Source organism: Solea senegalensis, linkage group LG7 (assembly GCF_019176455.1).
Source record: "Solea senegalensis isolate Sse05_10M linkage group LG7, IFAPA_SoseM_1, whole genome shotgun sequence".
In the NCBI taxonomy this organism is placed as follows: domain Eukaryota; kingdom Metazoa; phylum Chordata; class Actinopteri; order Pleuronectiformes; family Soleidae; genus Solea; species Solea senegalensis.
In genome coordinates, this window is record NC_058027.1 from 15,755,803 (window position 1) to 15,775,224 (window position 19,422).

A 19,422-nucleotide genomic window follows, 5' to 3' on the forward strand; every position below is an offset into this window, starting at 1 on the left:
GTTTCCTTTAGCCTGTTTTTATTCACATTTTTGGTTTGCACATACCCAGAATTTCTTGATTATTTCTTGAAAAAACATCCCCGTCTTTTGCATTTTGCTCCAAAGAAAAATGACTAAATATCGGAAACAGTGGTCAAGAGGAGGAATGTGTGGACTGATGAGGAAACCACAGCATTCCTCTATTTGGTGTTCAAAGGTAAACATTACCACAATGAGAGATGGACACAGCAACAAAAACGGTAACCACGTACTTACACGGACACTGGCGCTCTTTATTTACCTCATCAAGTTGTGCCTTCTTATCCTTCTGTTGACCGGTTTTCGTCACCTGTCGCTTATCTTGGTGAACTAATTCCCAATATTTGCTTAAGAGCAATTGATGGAAAAGCACACAGAGACGAGAAAGGACATCGTCTTCTAGTTTCAAAACAAATTCCCATTGTGAAGCCTCAAGACATGCGATTCGAGCAGCGGCATGACATCACCTCCTATTGGACAATACCAATCACCCACATGAATAACAAAATTGAAGCAAATGAAAATGTTAATTAATCAGGAAAATGTTATAAATCAAGTGACAAGGAGCCTCTCCCCCCCCATAGTTTTCCATTCAAATGGAGTTCTTTTTTTTACAACCAGCATCAACATATTCTATTAAATCAAAGTGAAACTAGTGATTAAGACCATTAACTCCACAGGAAAATGTTTACACATTGTTATTCAAGTGAGTCCCATAGACTGCTGGAGTCGCCCCCTGGTGTCTAAGTGCTACTTTCTGTCTTTCGCGTTTAAAACTGGAAGTCAATTTTAAATACCCTCCATGAACACACACATGAATGTATATTTTCTATAACCAATTGGTTTTTTTTTTATTATTATTATTACTATTATTATTTTGATTTGCACTACATGTTAATAGAAAACTTAACACAAAAAATGATTGGTATCTTTCCTTTACAACACTTTTACCACTGGCCCTAACATTTAACAACTCCGCAATAAATCAGATGGTGTAATATAATCATATTCTTATATAAGCTGGTTAAACATGGTCTACTTGAACCAGGAAATGATTAAATTTAAATGTTACGGTCCTAAATGAACACCCAGGAAAACAAATGAATTCTAGGTGAAACAGAGGAGTGAAAGTAACCTATGTCTGATTGAGTTTTTTTTCCTTTCTTTTAAAAGCTTTTGTTTTGCGGCAAATGTTTTTATGGTTGAGGGGGTTGAGGAGAAGGGAGGGGGTCAGACTGATATTTAGCCCCTACTACTGGCTTTTTTTCTCCTGCTTTTGTTTTATGCAAGGCTCTTTTTACCACATGGTAGTGACAGATTGTTTGAGCTGAAAGGAAAAGCCATTCGAAGCTAATTAAGCAGCCATTCCAGGCACTATTCGCAGGCAGGAGGGAGAGTAGCACAAGCATTTGTCAGCGCCGTGCCCAACGTGGCTTTAATTGACAGCCCGGGCTCCCGACTGACAGTTTCTCCTGCTCTCAGCCAATGGCAGGCCGCGGAGGGAGACAGCTGCGACGCCATTGGACGAGAAAAGCAGAGGAGGGAGAGAGGGGCGGGGAAGACCCACGTGGGGTCGGGTGCAGCGAACAACACGTGATGGCGCCGAAGTGCTAGTGCTGCTGCTGCTGATAGGAAAGCGTGTAGATGCTTGAGGTCTCGTTAGAAATAGGTCGATCAATTCAAGTCACTCAAAGGACACTCTGCTCTGCAGATTAAGCTGTATTCACATCTGCGCACTTTCGGGGGTCTTGGGTGAATTTCTATACGAGTTTCTATTATTCTTGGCATTATATGAGGATCTATTTTCTTCCCCTTGCCACCTCTTGCCTCTGTAGTCTTGATAACAGAAAAGCGTGACCCTCCTGTTCCAGTTCAGACTATCTCCTCGTATATGATTTAGTTCTCATAAATGCTCACTTGAACTTTGCATGTATTCGATGTTGTGATCTTATTCTGACGTTTACATTCCCTATTCTTTATATAATTGGGTATGCTTACCCACATTTTATTCTTAAATGCACATGTTTTGTATGAAATCTCCTATTTTTTGTTTTTGTAGTTTTTGGTGTCTCTTCCCTATATACATCTATCCATCTACCTACCTGCTATCTATCTACATACAGCCTGGTGCCTTTATTAAAACAATACATTATGTACCACGTAATCTCGTTAATAGTGGCTTTAAATTAGCTTGCCCTTTAACGATTAAACGCTCACTGGTACATACTGTTCAGGTGTAAAGCTGGAGCACTGGCTGCAATGCGCGCATATATAAATTACTGCCTTTGTTTTGAACAAGTTGTTGAACGTGCTGAATGTCACTCCAAATCCAAAATGGCGACCCTGCGTGTGAGGTCACTGACCGCGCACCAATCACAGCGCCGCCTCGCTCACGGGGCCCACGTGGGGACACCGCGCCGTGATTGGCCGAACGCGGCGGGCGACGCGATTGGTCGGCGCGCGGGCTCTCTCTCGACAGTCGGGTCCTCGTGTCAGTGAACAGTCTGTGTGTGGTACCGCGAGCGAACGGCGGAGGAACTGGGTGTACAAGCTAGTGGTGTATTTCACAAACGGCCGACATTTTCAAGGAAAAAAAAGAAGGGGGAAGAAAAACTAAACCGATTACGCACTTCGAAATAACATTTGGAGTTACCGGAGGATTGGACTGCGCCGTTGCTGGACCTAATATTGATTTTCTTTGAAGTTCTCCGCTGTCAACGACTCCGGGATTTTCAACAATCGAGCGGACTGAGAGACGCTCTCTCCGCCGCGGGTCACCGGGCTTTTTAAAAAGGAGAGACGCAAAGAAGAAGTCGATGTAAAATAGACATTTTTCGGTTCCTGTAACTCCGCGGTTACAAGTCGAGGATATCGAGCTTTGTGTCTGGATATAAGTGCTTTTTTTTTTACCTGTGCGGAGGAAGGGGAGGAATCGGTCGAGACAAAGGTAAAAGAGGCGCTAACGAGGCGGGCGGTGGTGGAGGAGGAGGAGGAGAAGGAGGTGTTGTTTGGTGGTGGTGGTGTTGTGGCTTTACGGCAGCAGCTCCTTGTTTTCTTGATCTGTCCTGGCTCAGCAGTTGAAACAGCCCCAGTGTGTTCTCTCCCCCCCTCCTTTGTTGGGGATGAATCGTAAGATTTACGAGGAAAACAAAACATCACGTCGCCGAGGGTGTGATCCAAAAAGTCTCAACTTTATGATTTATTACATTTATGTTTCACTGCCACACTCGTTTTTTTCCACGCAATGTAGATTTCATCACACGGAGTAGGACATATTTGAATACATGTACGGCATTAACGGGTGATATGAACTATTCCTGTCACGATTTGCCTGACCAAAAAAAAATTGCGAGTCACGATGCCAGAAGTGTAGACAAATGGGTTTTTTAAACTTCCGCAAACAGGTAATTTGGTTCATTGTCCGAAAGCTAGTGTAAAATGTTATTCCACGAAATGTTACTAAAACGCACTTCTCAGGATACACATTTTTAGTGAACACCAAAGATCGTAAATGAAAGCGCAGTAAGGTCTGTTGTATGTTGGAGTGCAAGCATTTTCAATCACAAATACTAACGATTTTCCCCCTTCACGATTATCCTGATAGTATTGGAAATCCACCACGACCAAGTGCCAGGAGAGCACTTTTTTTTTTTTTTTAAATCGCAATGTATGTGATCATATTGTACATTGTCCCATCCCTGGTAAAGATAAACATCAGCAAAACCGCCTTAGGCAATATATTAAGTTCTTTAATTTTCAAATAATGTCAATCACAAGGAAGGCACGACACTTGTTCGCTGCAATTTCAGCTACTTTTCTTTTTTGTTTAGGTACAAAGAGAAGGCTGACAAGGTGATATATCCTGTGGCCCGGGTCTGAGGGTGCGCCTTTAAGCCGAGAACGAGGTTTTTGTCCACCATCATCGTGCATTTACAGGGGAGGAGGTGGCGGTGATTTGCCGCACCTTCACTGGTACGACAGAGAGAACGAGAGAAACCACACAGATTCCCTTGTGTAAAGGTCTCGACATGTATCCACAAGGCCGGCATCCGGTAAGTAGGTGTCTTTGTGACTGTTTGTAAATTGATGCAAGTGCACCGCCCTTCAAAATAGCCTAATTAGCGTGTCAGAGTGTAGTTGCTGATGCACACCTTACTATTTATGGTCTGTGCCTCACTTTGACAGAAGATCATGTTTATTGGCAACAAGATCAAAGGGTTTGGTTGAACACAAGGAAACAAGATGATCGCCTCCTGCTTTGAAATGACTTCTTTTCTCAGTTTTTATGTCACACTTGCCATGTATCGTGCTGAAAGGTTGGCTGTGTATGTTGAGCCAGCTCACACTGGTATATCACAACAACAGCGTGTTTGATTTTAAATGTTCCTCCCTTACCATCCACTGTTTACATTACTTTAAGCACGGATTAAAGGACCCTCAGTCCTTTCACATGCTTGAGTGAAAGTGGTTGCATTCTGTAATCGGGGCTCTGGGGAAATGTGAGGACAAACCACAGTGAAGAAAAAAAACACACACAGTTTATTAGGAAAGAGGAGGAGGAAGTGGCAAGAGAGTGAGAGACGAGTCTATTGTCTTGGCTGTGATGGTGGTATTTTTTATGTGTCTATCCTTGTACTTTTCAGGCACCCCATCAGCCAGGGCAGCCTGGCTTCAAGTTCACTGTGGCAGAGTCATGTGACAGGATCAAAGATGAATTTCAGTTCCTGCAAGCACAGTACCACAGGTAATGGCCAAACTACTGTAAACAACACTGGCTTCCTGGAAAGAATAGAAAGCGGAAGATGCCTCTGTTGGGTTCCATCTTTGTAGCTTCATTCAAGTCTGCACCCATGCAACACATGAGCTATTGTTTGTTTTTGTTGCACGCTTGAATCAACGTGTTAAAACTGTCGTCACTAATCAAACCCTCTTTCTCTCCTCCTGTTAGTCTCAAAGTGGAGTACGATAAACTGGCCAATGAAAAGACAGAGATGCAGCGTCATTATGTCATGGTAAGAGCAACCATCATAAAACTGCTAATCTGATTTAATATCATACCCTCCCTTTTGCCTCAGGTGAGCAGTCACAGGTGGTGCAGCCCTTGTGTTTTGCACAGGCCATGTTAGCATTTGTTCGTGCTTGGTGGTGTTGACTCACGCCTGTGTCCTCATTGGATAAGGAGGTGCAGGGTGGGGGTGTGTGGAGAGGCAGAAGAAATTCTAGCAGGGTCAAATGTCCAACTATTGATTGTGCAGCGTGACGACCCCCCCTGTGGCTCTAGGACCCTCTTTATGACCCTCCACCACCCCTCCCTAACACACCCAACATGACCCACTGGGGGTTAATGACTGGTATGCTGGCTTTGTGCATGAATCAGAGGGTTTCCTGTACTCTTTTATTTCTCTCTCTCAAGGTGAACCATCGGGTCGTTTCGACATTTAGGACTCACCAGGGGGTTTCTCAGATATTGGGTGACTCTGTGTCTTTTTCGCTACCAATAAACATAATACACTGCTTGTTGGCTCAGGCATTTCTCTTGATAGGTATTTGATTTCTATCAAAGCAGAGTGACAGGTTAAATGTAAAACTGTTCCAAAACTGCAATTAAATCATATTACGTTCGGTACAGAGCGCCTCGATAATCAGATGGAGACAATCAATTCTGTGTGTGTGCGCAATGAAAAAAAGCGAACTTCAAAGGTTATTTCTAATTCAGGAAAAGCTGCACTCTGTGCACCGAGTAAGATCAATCTTTATCTGACAGGTGATGTGACTAAGGCCTCACTCGTGGTTTGTGTATGTGAGTGCTTATCTTGTTTGTACATGCGAGGAATTACTTTGACTAAACGCAGCAGTACATTTGTTAAATATTATTTTTCCTGTGAGAAAGCAGAAGATGGTGGGAGTAGCTGTAATATATGGAAACTGTTAACTACACATGATAAACAAGACTGACAAGCTATTAAGTCTTAGTTTGCATCTGCTGGTGGGCTCAACGGCTTTTGGCACTTAACAGCTGATAATGTTGTTTTCAGTGATAGCATTGGCTTACTGCTTCAGTTTCTGAAGCCATAGACGGTGTCTGTGCCCAAAAGCTGGCACTTCCTGGTGGAAGTAAATGTAGTCATTGATGTGGCTGTACATGGAAATTTCAATGTGTTTCAAATTCTTCACTCCTGTGCTGCAACGTGTATTCAGCTGCTTTTTTATTGTTTGTGTCAAACAGTTTTTACAGCATTGTTGCCTTTTTAAAAAAAAAAAAAAAAGTATTTCCCCGAGTGAGGGCAGAAGTATCTCAGGATCCCTAGTTTTCATACAGTGTATCATAGAGGATACAACTTGCCTAGGATTATCTGATTCAATGTACAAATGAAAATGCATAATTGAAAAGACAGTTGTTGTTTTTTAAAAATAACCTTTTCCTCCTCTTCTTTTTCAGTACTATGAGATGTCCTATGGGCTCAACATTGAGATGCACAAACAGGTATGTAGCCATATCAGAGATAGTCTGTGTATAGTCATAACACTGTGGTTCCCCCCCAGTGATTGAAGAATATAAACACACCTCCTAGCACACACTCGCACACACACACATACCTGACCTTAGTTTCTGCCTTCATCCTTAAATGCCTTCAGGAGGCGTATACTGGCTTCCTGTTGTGAAAATGCTGACAGGCTAAACAACACGAAGGGCACAATGCCTGATGGGGATGGTTTGATAAGATTAAAGTGAAGTATTTGGCAGACAGTCTTGACAGAATGTTTTTGTGTGGATTGTCCTTGTGTGTGTGTGTGTGTGTGTGTGTGTGTGTGTGTGTTTGTGTTTGTGCGTGTGTATACACACATGCCTGCACCATTCTGTCTGCCTCACCAGTGCCAGCTGGACTAAAAGCTCATTAGTTCAGCTGCCACCCAGCACTGGGCATCATGCTGCAGTAGAAAGACTTGTACTGATGAACAGGGCAGAAATACCTCTCCACCACCCAAGGAGCAAGAGTTTCAGTTGACTGGAGGCATGGGGGTGGGTGGAGGTGGTTTATTATAATCTTCTAAGCTGGCAAAATAGTGGCCATGTTTCACATCAGGCTTATTTGTTGGTTTGCCTCCAGTTACTTGTGGTCCGTCATGTCTAGTGTCAGTGGAAACCAGCCCTCAATACTTAGCTGGTTTAATGCTGCATTCCATTTACATCAGAACTCGGCGTGACCTCACCCCCGAGTTTACCGCGTTCTCGACAGAGGTCGGAAAGACCCATGGATGTAAACATATCCCTGGCTAGTCGTTGTTGGCAATACCAGCCAATTACAAACGCCATTTATAGTTTATGGCATAGATGAACAGCGTAGCAACATGTCCATAGTACTGTGTGTATGACAGTTTGACTGTGAAACAACTAAGACAGAAGTGCTATTAACAATACAAGTAGCAGTGGTTGTACGGGTGGCAGCCATCTTGAAATCCTATGTTAGCAATTTGACTTGAGGGCACATTCCTCTTCCAGCTGAATTCTGGAAATGAGAGCCCTCACTTACTGTCTTCCATACTAGTACAATGTCTGAGTGTTTTTTTTTTTTGCATACATTTTCTTAGCATCTTTTATAAATGATAAAATGGTCTCACGGTGTCCACTCGGTCTGTGTTGCTTTCTGATTCTCTTTTCATCTCTACCTCCTCAATTCTCCTGTCCCACCTCCTTTGTGCCCTCATGTCTTTTCATTTTTTCCCCTCCCACCACCCCGACAAAGTGATGTGAATGATGGCCCTTGTGTCATTAGCCATTTGATATGATGCATGAGAGTGGGGGTCTGTCGCAGAGGAGGGGTAGAGGCTTCATGGCCCCTTAGATCCAGAAGGTTAATGGCTTCAGTGGGAGGGAGCCCAGTTGGAACAGCAGCACACTGCACTATTCATCAGGTGTAGATGGTATTTGTAGGCACATTGTAGCTGTGTGTCGATGCTATGGGTGCTAAGTAGGTGTGTATCAGGAAGCCCTCCTCGTCTCACCTCCCTACCTGTTCCCTGTTCCTGAGAGTTTTCTGTCAGGCACCAACAAGGAGGCGGTGTGGGGTGGGGTGGAGCTGGTTGTTGTTGTGTTGATGCCGGTGGCAGTGGACAAAGCTAGCAAAAAGAGGAATTGAGACAGGAGTGAGTGTGGCCTCGGGGTAAATGGGTTAATCGACTGGTCCTCTCCTGTGCATCTTCTTTGTTTATCAATAAACCCGGTGAAGTCGATGGCGGACTGTGAATAATGCATGATTCCTGCCACCTCCCTTCCTCTCTCCCCTCTCCCTCCCTGGTGGGTGAGTGTTTGTGATGACATCAGCCAGAGGTAAACAGACAGCCTTTAGCCCTCCCCGTTATTGGAAGGAGGGGAGGGAGGCTGGATTATTGGATGCAAGTAGGCATATTACTCTACTTCTGTTGAAGATTTATCACGGTGTGGGAAAAAAAGACGCAATAAACTAATTTTGCATGATTATTGCTACAGAGCTCGATTGAAAAGCAAGAGAATGAACACAAACTCTCATATGCATGCGTAAATAGATACTCACAGCCCCCACATGGAAACGTCAATTGTGCCTTTACACAAACACTGTAATTCAACTTCCGACAGACGCAGCTTCCTGCTGATCTGAATGGTTGCTAGCTAAGGGATCAGTGTGGCTGCTGGGGGGTAATTTGTTCTGACAGTGTCTCTTATGATGGCAAAGAGTGCAGGGTGGAGGTAATCACCCTCAGTTGCTGTCAATAAGTGATTTTAATTAGCACAGCTCATTAGGCTGCCTCAGCAACGTGCCCTGCTGACTTTGTGGTGTGGGGTGTGGTGGGTATTGCTTTGTTTTTCACTACCTCTGTTCTCCGTTGCAGCCCTTGTTTATCTCCTGTGCGCTCGCCTACGTTTTAATTTCATCTCCCTCTTAATAAATTGGAACATGGACATAAAAAGATAAATCCCCACAAATAACACTCGCCACATCATATTCCTCAATTTTAAATTTAGCTCCTTATCTTTTGGGGAACATTTTGTCAATCGGTGTTACCCAATTTCTCAATTCGTGAGTGAATGAGGAAAACTGAGAAAGTGCTTTACCAAAGAGACTCATGTCTGTTCCTGGATGGAGGAAGATGATGAAAGGGGGAACAGGAGGAGGGAGAGAAAGAGAGCTGCAAATGAATAATTTATACAGGATTCCTGGAATTGTTTGCCAAGGTGATGATGGCCGACCTCTCTCTAAGCCAAAACAAACTGACTATGAGAACACACACAGTCTCTCAAGGGAGGTTGAGGAGGGCACTGGAGGCTGTGAGACGGGCTTTATTATGATAGCCAGTCTAGAAGTGCTGGTAGAACAGAGTTACACAATTAGTGTCTGGGTGTGTGTGGAGTCAACCAACTGATAGTGGCTTTGTGTGTCATTGTTGATGTTGTGAAATGGGAGTAAACACATACAGTATGTGTGCCCGTTTGGCAGCACATATTAACTGCATAATTCAAATATAGGAAATATTCCCTCCATGAAGATTTGAAATCCATCGAAATTGAATGTAATCTTTTGGGAGAACAGCCCATTTCCATATTCTCCCCCCTGCAGTAAGGAATGTCACTTCATTTTCTAGTGTATACACTCAAAATTGAATGACACACACATGCAAATGATTCTTCATGCATTTGTAATGAACAAGTTACCTCTAAGTGCCTCTTTCTCCCTCTACTCAGGCTGAGAAGATAATTCCCAAACACCCATCTCTGCCCTCCTCCCATCATATGCCACTTGTTTTCCTCACCAATTGAATCCTCATCAGAGACTCTGCTCTTCACTTGGGGGCTAATGCCTGGAGTGACAAACAGACAAATGGCTTTCAGTGCACCATAGCCTCTCCAAGCTCTGGTGCTACTAGACAACCCTGAGTACCTGCAATTGTGGCGCTGCAGTGAAAAGCTTCTGCTGGCTCAAAAGGCCTCTGTTTTCAGTGGTTTTAAGTGTCAATAAACTCGTTCCAGTGCCTGTCTCCGCACTAAAAGCACCGTGAAAAATAGTGCCTCCAAAGTAAAGTGGCAGACACTTAAGAGTGCTGCGAGTCATCGGATGTGATGTGTTATCAGTACTTTCCCCCTTCAAAATGGCTGTCAAAAAGTCACTTAAATAAGCCATTTGCCCTCTCTAACATGTGTGGACAGAGTCAAGCGACTTCAATTGAAAGGGAAGGACAAGATGTCGCTGATAAAGGCAATGATTCAGTTGCAATATTTGTTGCAGTCTGTGTGTGGGTTTGATGCGTGAGTCATCTTTGCCCTCTCTCAAATTGTCGCTGAGAAATGACAGGCGAAATGTCCAACATCAGCATTGTAATAATTAGGGCTCAAAGAGGAAGTCTGCTCTATTGTTTTACTTCCTGGCTTCAAGGTATTAATTTAACTCTGAGGTAAATTTGAAAGCGTTTGTGAACGTTTAACCTTAAAAAACCCCCAGACACAACTTGGCATGCTCTCAAGTTCTTTAAACACCTGGCGTTCCACTTTGCTGTTCAGAATGAACCACTGACAGAAGTCCGTGTGTTTATAGCACCGTGCACCTGCATCCATAAGTATTTTTGGCTTAGTTTTGGCTGTGGAGTGATGATTTGCTGTGAACAAATTGATGGCTTTTCTTTGTAAATCAGTTTGTGGTGAGGGTTTGTAATGCTGCTCTAATGTATCGGTACACCACTGTTTTCTGCAAACCCCATGTTGCTCCCCTTGCAGCCATTTCCAGAGAAGTGGTGTGATACTGAAACAATCTAATCCTACTGTGTGGCATTGTATCCAGCCCCCGCTAATGATGATGGTTTATGAGTCTCCATAGAGGCTCGCTCTCTCTCTCTCTGTCTCTCTCTCTCTACCCCCTCACTGTGCTGCCTCGTCCCCACTCCCAGTTATCCCTCATTAATTTCCCGTGCCGATCAGATCGACAGGCCGAAAATTCAATTTAATGACCTGCCTCTGTGCTGCGCCTAATATGATTTTACAGGCTGTTCTGGTCAGGGCCCCAAACCAATTTACATAACGATCAGCCGTGCCAGATAGCGTTGCCCCAGCAACAAAAGAGGGGGAAGATGAGAGAGGAAGAGGAAAGAGGGAGGGCACAGAGGAGAGTTGGGGAGATTAGCATGAAGGGGTGTGAAGAAGTGGTTGGAGGAGGAGGAAGGAGGGTGAGGGCTGGCTGTGGAGGGAAAGCAGTGTGTCTAAGGTCAGACAAGGGGTTGCAAGATAATTTCTGACAGGCCCAGTAAAGATCTGTCCCCCTCTTCTTTCCTTCTTTTCCTGCTTCACCTCCTCCAGAATGGAAAGAGTGACAGAGGTTGAGCAAAAGGCTACTGGCCCCCCCTCCTTTTCCCTTTCTTCCTCCTCCTCCTTCCCTCCCCTTTCACATTCAAACAAGGTTAAGGGAGAATATGAGTGGAATGCAGGCATGTATAAAATGGCGGGAAAGACCTCTTCACCCCACACACACCTGCTGGGCCTCCACCCCTAATCTCTCAGAATCAATTAGTTCACCTCCCTCAGTCCAGTCAAACCACATTACCTTAGTGTCAAATCATAGGGTTTCACTCCACCATTCATCACCGCCACAGAATCCCCCACACCTTCTCCTTTATCCTGCTTTTTACTTTTGTGTTCCCCTCATTCTCCACCTCCTCCTTCTATGCCTCCCGTCTCTGTCGAGAGTACAGGTTTTACAAAAGGAAATGGGTTTTGGGCAAAATGTCTTGGGACATTCAAGTGCAGTATTGGTGCAGCACAGCACATCCATTTGTCCAAATCGAGCACTGTAAAGTGCTCTCTATGTTTTGTCGAGCCCTGCAGTATCGTCTTACTCTCCCAGCTAATATTGCGTGGTCGATACCGAAGATGGCTCTGATAGATAGGGCCAGAGAGTTAACCTGTCTGCTTCAGCATTCCCCACACTGCTCTCTATGGGCTGTAATTATGAAGTATGGCCCTCATTAGGGTCTCTCCAGCCAGATGGTATTAGCATATTTCAGCCTCCTAATGAAATAAGGCCTAATGGAAGCAGGGGGTGGGGCCAGTAAATTTGTTTTAAGGCAGTCCCAATTTAGTTAAGAAATATATGGTGTATGCAGATGGACACTAACTGTGTGTGCGTGTGCAAATGCACACCCATTTTTTTTATTATACTGTAGGCATTTTAATAGCTTAATTATGGTGTTGCCTTTGGCATTTCGTATCCTGGAAGAGTGTTATTCTAATGTCGTCTCTCTTCTCCCACAGACTGAGATTGCTAAACGTCTCAACGCAATTCTGGCTCAGATCATGCCGTTCTTGTCACAAGAGGTGAGTCTCAACCCCCCAAGAAACTCATGTTGTTCGCTGCATATACGGGAAACTGTGAGGGTGGATATTGTGCTGAAACCCTGTCGAAGACACGCTGCAAATTGTTGTATTGATCATAAGAACGAAACGGAATTGAGTGGCAAGGCAGCCTCACTAAGTAAAGATGTTAATTATTTAATCACTCACACTCACCGCTCCTGTTCATTCTCCTCCTTATAGATAGATGTAAACATAGACTGAAGTGGGAGTGATTGTTCAGTCAGATCTACAGGTTTTTCTGGATGAGAACAAAGAGATTAAAATAAATTAAGCTTGAATTAGCTATCCTGTCCTGTCCCGACAAACAGATTTATAATGTAGTGGTTTTTAATCAAACCTGACCACCGTTTCTCTGTATAACACAAATAACACACTGCATTTATTTTAATACAAGTAGGATGGGGAACGTCATTCGATCCTTTAAGCAGGATCGAATGACTCTTGTGCATTATAGAACTCATTTGTCTCTCAGGCTCAGGCTCAGGCTCAGGGTCTGTTTTTAGACTTTGATGAATCTCATCGTTGTGTTCATGTGTTTTTCAGCACCAACAGCAGGTGGCTCAGGCTGTTGAGCGGGCCAAGCAGGTGACAATGACTGAGCTGAATGCTATCATCGGGGTACGTGGACTTCCCAATCTGCCTCTCACTGTGTGTATACCCCCTCTTCTTACTTCATTTGACCTGAGGACAGAGGCAAAACTGCATGCATGGAGAAAAACTGGCATATAGGCTGTTCAGGCATGCTACATTACACAGGTATCCTTACCACCACATCCTTCAGCTGAAGTGTTGCATATCAAGGACAACCTGGGAAAGAATAACAGATACAGGAGGGAGGGGAGGGGGGCGGAAGAAAAGGAAATGAGTGACTTAGCGAATTAATCTGCTTCCATTTTCTTCCTCCTCTCTGTGACATTTAAATGTTAAGACTGAATACATACTCACAAAGCCATATCTTCTTCACTTCATACAGATTTGCCCCTGTCTCCAGTGGTTTATTGCGTTTTTGTTTGAGTTTACACTGTCTGTAATGTGCTCTGTTTGTATTCATTGCTGTAATTTCGCTGATTGTTGGTTATAAGGTGCAGTCGCTAACAGCAGCGCTGCTCTGATTTTTTTTTTTTTTCCCCACTGTCTGGCAGAGTCAAAGAACATCTGATAAAGAGTAATGCAGTCCAGGCTCAGAGCAGATCATGGGGTTTCTCAGATTTCACTTTGGCTGCACTTTAATTAGATAAAAGGTTCCAGCCATCAACCTCTACCTCTGACCCAACGGCAACGGAAATTGGAGCTTAGGGTTAGAACAAGCATTGTGATTTAGCAAGTACTGAACATTTGTTGGACAATTGTAAGGTGTTGTTGATAAAAGATTTAGGCTGTGCTAAAGCAGTGTTGTTAAAGTCTCCTTATAGAGTCATTTTTTATTTTTTTTATTTGTGACATTGCTAGAGTCGAAGTAGTCATGTAACTTCTTTTGGGTTTAAATTAGCCAGCTGCTATTGTCAAACTAGGACGAGGACTATTTTCTTCTTGTAATGGTCAGTTTTTGAACCGCAGTCCTTTCTTCTTGGAGATGTTTAGTGGGCCATATCCCCCACTCAATTGGAGTTTCCTTTCCCTCATCTGCACACAATTAAGGTCGGAGTAATGTGACATGTATGTGGCAGTGTGTCTTGCAGTTTCTTGCACTAATCTTGGTATTTTAATCCCATCACCCTTTTAAATATAAGATGTATTTTCTTCTTTTCATTGTTCAGTTTTATTAAAGACCGTTTGTGGCAAACCAAACTTAAGTAGAGGAAAAGAGTGCACTTTAACAATTAGTAATTGACCCTTTTAATTGTACCCAAACCCCTGAACACGAACAAAGTCTCTGGCCAAATATACCTTTTTTGGTATTCTTCCATCTGCTTTTATTTAAGAAGAAAAGCTCTGTTTTTTTAACAGCCAGCTTGGATCCAGATGGATAAATGACCCTTTTTGATTAGCTCTCTGTAGCAGAGCTTAGTTAGTGGTTAGCTTGTCCCAGTGGTAGGGGGTCAGCTCTAATGAGAGGTGGATATTGAAATTCGATTAAGGTAAATGAGCCAGGCTCACAACCCCCAGTTTTCAAGGTAATTACTTCCCATTTCCTCCTCCTCCTTTTTTTTTGTTTTATTTATTTTATTTTCTACCTGGCTCAGTGAGACTGTCTACAACAGGAACGCCGTTTCTTAAGAAGGGCCAGACATAACACGCAAAAGAAATCAGACTTTAATTCCTACTGTGGTGAGGACATGGCAGCGTTATTGATTCCCCACAGTGTTGGTCTTCAAAGTTTGAGTGGAGTTTGAATGGATCACCTGCAGCGCTGGGTGACAGCATATGATCCAATATATGAAAACCGAAACTGATGTATTTCTTGTGTCTTTTAATTGAGCAACAAAATTGTCTGTCCAGCTCTTCATGTTTTATATTCTGAATTAAATAATATGTTTTATTGGACATCATGTTTCTGTAATATCTGCTAGACGTATTTAGCACATGATAATCACCTTTATACATAAGTACCATTTCATTTCAGGTGTCAGTTTAAATGTCAGTGTTAATATCAGAGGAGAGAAACTCGCTATTAAACTTAACAAAAACATGACGAAAATTGGAAAGTGGCAAAAACGATGTGCGAGCTGTTATCTCATTTCCATAATTTCCACATTGAGCAGGGTTGTACCTGGATAATGGTTAACGAGTCAGTTACAGGTGGCGTGCTGCTTATCACTAACCCTTGTGTGAATGCTAATCTGTGGTACACAACTTCCACACTGTCTGGTTGTTGTTTTTTGGTGTCACTCTGCCTCATTTGATTAGTTATCTCCTATGTGAAAAGATTTGCATGTTCAAGTCGTATTTCCATCTGATTTGAGTGCTACCCCTGTGACAAATTGTTTGACTATTTTGCATACATGTGCTACAAGCAGTTAATGTCTGTTTCAGGATGCTGGCACATGACTAACAGAAACTGGAACTGCAACTCTTTCTCATTGATTGTGTATTATGAGTCATTTCAAGTCCAATTTCCCCAAAAATCTATGATTCCTCCCTCTAAATGTCAACTGACTCTTCACTTTTAATTTTCTTTTACAGAACAATTATGTGATTGCCGGAGGAAATTGCGACTGCAGATAAACTGATAGAAATGTTACTTTTTGCATGTGTAATTCCTGGCTAAATCTTTTCCCTCTCTCCTTTGACTTGCCAGCAGCAGCAGCAGCAGCCACATCATAGTGTCTATCCAGCCTTCATGGTCAGTGTTCAGAGACATTATCAGAAATATAGAAGTGGTCGTTTGAAATGCTTGCTGACCGTCTAACATGTTTCTTTGTGAAGGGGGCAACGTCTTTGGAAACAGAGCTTGACTCACTCGTGTGTGTGTGTGTGTTTGAACATTTTTGGCATCTTTACCTTGCCCGGTTGTCACAGATGTCACGGATTTTCTTTAAACTGACAGCTAACTAAAAAGACGTGTCAATCCTATTACTAATTTATATTTGCTCTTGAGTGGAAGTTGAAGACACTGTTTGATTGTGTTTTTTTTTAACATTAATCAAATCAGAGGTAAAACATTTATAACAATGTTGTTATGTCTAAAGTGCACGACCACTATATTGGTTTATAGTGAAACATTTGTTATATTGTAAGTTAAACTCCAATACACATTGTTATTGAGTAATTGCCCGGCTTTAATTATTCAGCCCTGTTTTTAGCAGAGCTTCCAGTCTATTCTTTCTTCTTTTTTTTTGCGACAACTGAAGGAAATTTGTTATAGTGCACAAGATAAGTCGGTAACGTTACGATCTTTTCCAGACTTATTAAGCCAGTCTGCCAGCTGGATTGTGCTGCTGCTGTTGATGCTTGTTCCACCTGACAGTACAGTTCTGCAGGGAGCCAGCTTCGCCTAGTTAACTTTAATTGCCTGTTTCCTGTGGAAGTTGCCTGAGCTGCAGCAGCATTTACACATAATGAAAAAAGATAAGTGTGAAAGGAAGCCAGCTCTTTATCCATGAATATTGGATTGGAAGCAATTTATTTTCTGAAAATTTCCCTGCCCCTGCACCCCCCCACCCCCACCACTCTTTCCTCATCCCTCCTCGCTCCTCTCCTCAGCCATAGCTTGCTAATGAGGCTTCTTGATAATGATCCCTGCACGCTTTTCCTCATTAGGCACACTCAATAGGGACGTCCCTGCTTCAATCCCTCGCTTGCTCTCTCTTTCATTCTCTTGTTATTTTCTGATTCTGCCTCTCCCTCATCTTGTTCTGGCTGCCCCTTTTTCTCTCTCTTTTTTTTTTCTAATTCGCTTTTCCCTTTCCACAACAAATAGGCTGTGCTGGGCGCACCGGTACAATATCGATTAACAATGCCGGCCCTGAGTTGCTTTTATCCATCGTGCGATTTCAGGTCCAACCATACATAATGAGCTGACAGAATAATGGTTAGCTTTAAATGTGGTAAGCTACTAGAAATAACCTTGTCTAGTTTTTCCCCATTACATGTAATGAATGCATGGATGAGGTTATTTAAGTTCTATCTAGAAAGCAGAATAGCAATCATCATATGTTTTTTTTTTTTTTCTTTTTTTAGAGAGGCAGTTGATGGATGTGCTAAGTGTTATTTAACCTTGTTTTAAAGCACTTACTTCCCTCTTGCCTGAGTGGCTATTTAACTCCTGTCTATCTACTCACTCCTCTCTGGTTGCCTCTCACAGATATTCATGGCCTCTTGGGAGGTGTCTGTGTGTGTGTGTGAGTGAGAGTGAGAGCTTACTGTGCATGGCTGCTTGGTTTTCCACATTGTTGAAGGTTTTGAGGTTTTTCAAATGTAGACCTATTGATTTTCTAAACAGCACCAGCTATGATTGAAGCACAGTGGTTTTTGGGAAAATGCTCTGAATCACCGCTGACGACCCGAGGACACATGTTGTCAAACACGCTTGTTCCCTAAATAAAGCAGAAAGGCAAGAGAGATGAGTGCTGCAGTGTTGTGATGAAGGTGAAGTGTAATAAGAACAGAGAGCCGTATCTGTAATATGCTCGTGTAGCCCGTGTTTTCATAGACGCAACAATAACACACACATGTGCAAATCCTTGCAGTTTCAACCTCGTAGTCCATGCATTCAGACTCTGTGACGATTAAAGGTTTTTTGTTTTCTTACCGAAAGCATTTTTGTTTTATCGGTGTTTAACGTGAAAAAACATTTCATGTTAACATGTTGCTGCCACATGACGACAATACCTAGTCTATGATGGGTTAATGATGCAAAGACAAATACTAAAGACCTTCAGAGTGTGAGAAGAGTGAAAATAATGATGATAATTATATGTGTCCTGTTTATTCTACTCTTATCCAGCACACTGAACCAGATGATAACCGCACTGTGCTCCTACAGCTACGAGCACAATCTGTTTTTTTCCCATCAGACAGTGAATGAGCTGGATCAGCATGTTGGCAGCCACCATCATTCTGCTATTATGCATAAATGGTTTGGCCTTGAACTAAATGTTGTCAACGCCAGCTGTAATGCACAAGTAGAGTGCGGTCATTCATGGATTCACTTCCCAGCCGACCCATTTGTCCTCTGCCTTGTCTCCTGTCTCTGTGTTTGTTTACAGCAGCAGCAGCTCCAGGCTCAGCACCTCTCTCACGCAGCCCACGGCCCCCCAGTCCAGCTGCCCCCGCACCCCTCAGGCCTGCAGCCACCCGGCCTCCCCCCTGTGACAGGTGCTGGCTCCGGCCTGTTGGCTCTGGGAGCTCTTGGCAGCCAGGCCCACCTGCCCGTAAAGGATGAGAAGAACCACCACGACCTGGAGCACCGAGGTGAGGAGCACAGCCAGCCACACAAAACCGCCTGCAGCATTGTAGTGCTGATGTGTGATTGTAACTGCCAAGAACAGGTTTTACCAGTACGATGCTTTTATGACAGAAACATGTCATTGTGTGTGTGTTTTTAACTATGGCATTTATTACGGGGTGTTGAAATTTGTATATGGGTATTTTTTGGTCTCAATCCAGGATATGTTTGGACATGAAAATAAAAAAAAGGGAGTGTATCAGCAAACGGAAGCATAAGTAGGGGATTAGCATGTTTTCATAACAAACACAGAAAAGAAAGTGGAGGACTGTTTACTCCTCTTGTTGGTGGGAAATTAGTTGTTTATCAAAAACAAATGTAGTAAAATGTTCTAATCCATAAAAATACAACCTTATCTTTCTTGAGAAATGAATGTATGTATCATCAATCAATGATTAATACATGCTTATATATTATAAGCTTGAATAGAAAATACTTCATATTTTTTCTTCTATCTCATTAAACCTGCATTTATATATCTTCAGTATACAATAATTATAACATGGGCCAATAAACCATCAACTGATGTAGACCTTTTCCATCAATAAGCTAAAATAAGACATTTGAGTCAGTCTCCAGTTGTAAATGTGATGCATAATTAAAACATGGACCTGGTCCAGATGTCCCGCAGTCCTTTCCCAGACTCAATCAAACTAATTGTTACTGACAGAGTAACTTATTTATTAAACATCAGTACAATAGAAATGTGTTTTTTTTAAGTATAATAAGTAGTACGACAAAGTTGATTTAGCAAAATATTAATTGGATTACTCCACTGGTGGTGACACTCATAATAACTTGTGTTTTGCTTTTTTTCTCTCCTGGCCCCTCATCTTTTCACTCACCTCTGGCCCTTCCTCTGAAAGAACGTGAGTCGAGCACGGTATGTTGACTCTCCATCTCCTTCCTTTGTGACTTGACCTTGTTTGGGTGCATGTTACATAGCCGTAGGGTCACTGTACAGTAGAAATTCATGCCCTCTGCTTAGGAACATTCACATTTTTGTACTCTAGGGGGTATAAGCTGACTGAAATCAAATAATTAAGTCTGGCCAAATAAGCCAGTGCCATCTAATCCAGGTGGAAAATGATTCCAGTCACTGGGCGAGGATTAAGAGTTAGCTACCTCCTTTAATTTCAGCACA

The 19,422-nt window shown here is 42.8% G+C and overlaps 1 protein-coding gene across 13 annotated transcripts in view; it reads left to right on the forward strand.

The window, feature by feature from the left end:
* Positions 1 to 2,807: 2,807 nt before the first annotated feature.
* LOC122772207 (transducin-like enhancer protein 3-B) overlaps positions 2,808 to 19,422 on the forward strand; it is a 28,718-nt gene continuing 12,103 nt past the window's right edge. The window contains exons 1-10 of one of the 13 annotated variants that reach the window (XM_044029980.1): positions 2,808 to 2,965; positions 3,849 to 4,070; positions 4,662 to 4,762; positions 4,967 to 5,030; positions 6,458 to 6,502; positions 12,290 to 12,352; positions 12,935 to 13,039; positions 15,630 to 15,674; positions 18,040 to 18,244; positions 19,103 to 19,161. In XM_044029980.1, the coding sequence (XP_043885915.1) occupies positions 4,047 to 4,070; positions 4,662 to 4,762; positions 4,967 to 5,030; positions 6,458 to 6,502; positions 12,290 to 12,352; positions 12,935 to 13,039; positions 15,630 to 15,674; positions 18,040 to 18,244; positions 19,103 to 19,161 (711 nt within the window). In that variant the 5' untranslated portion in view covers positions 2,808 to 2,965; positions 3,849 to 4,046. The remainder of the gene's footprint in view (positions 2,966 to 3,848; positions 4,071 to 4,661; positions 4,763 to 4,966; positions 5,031 to 6,457; positions 6,503 to 12,289; positions 12,353 to 12,934; positions 13,040 to 15,629; positions 15,675 to 18,039; positions 18,245 to 19,102; positions 19,162 to 19,422) is intronic. The other 12 variants (XM_044029986.1, XM_044029983.1, XM_044029981.1 and 9 more) reach the window with 12 other exon arrangements.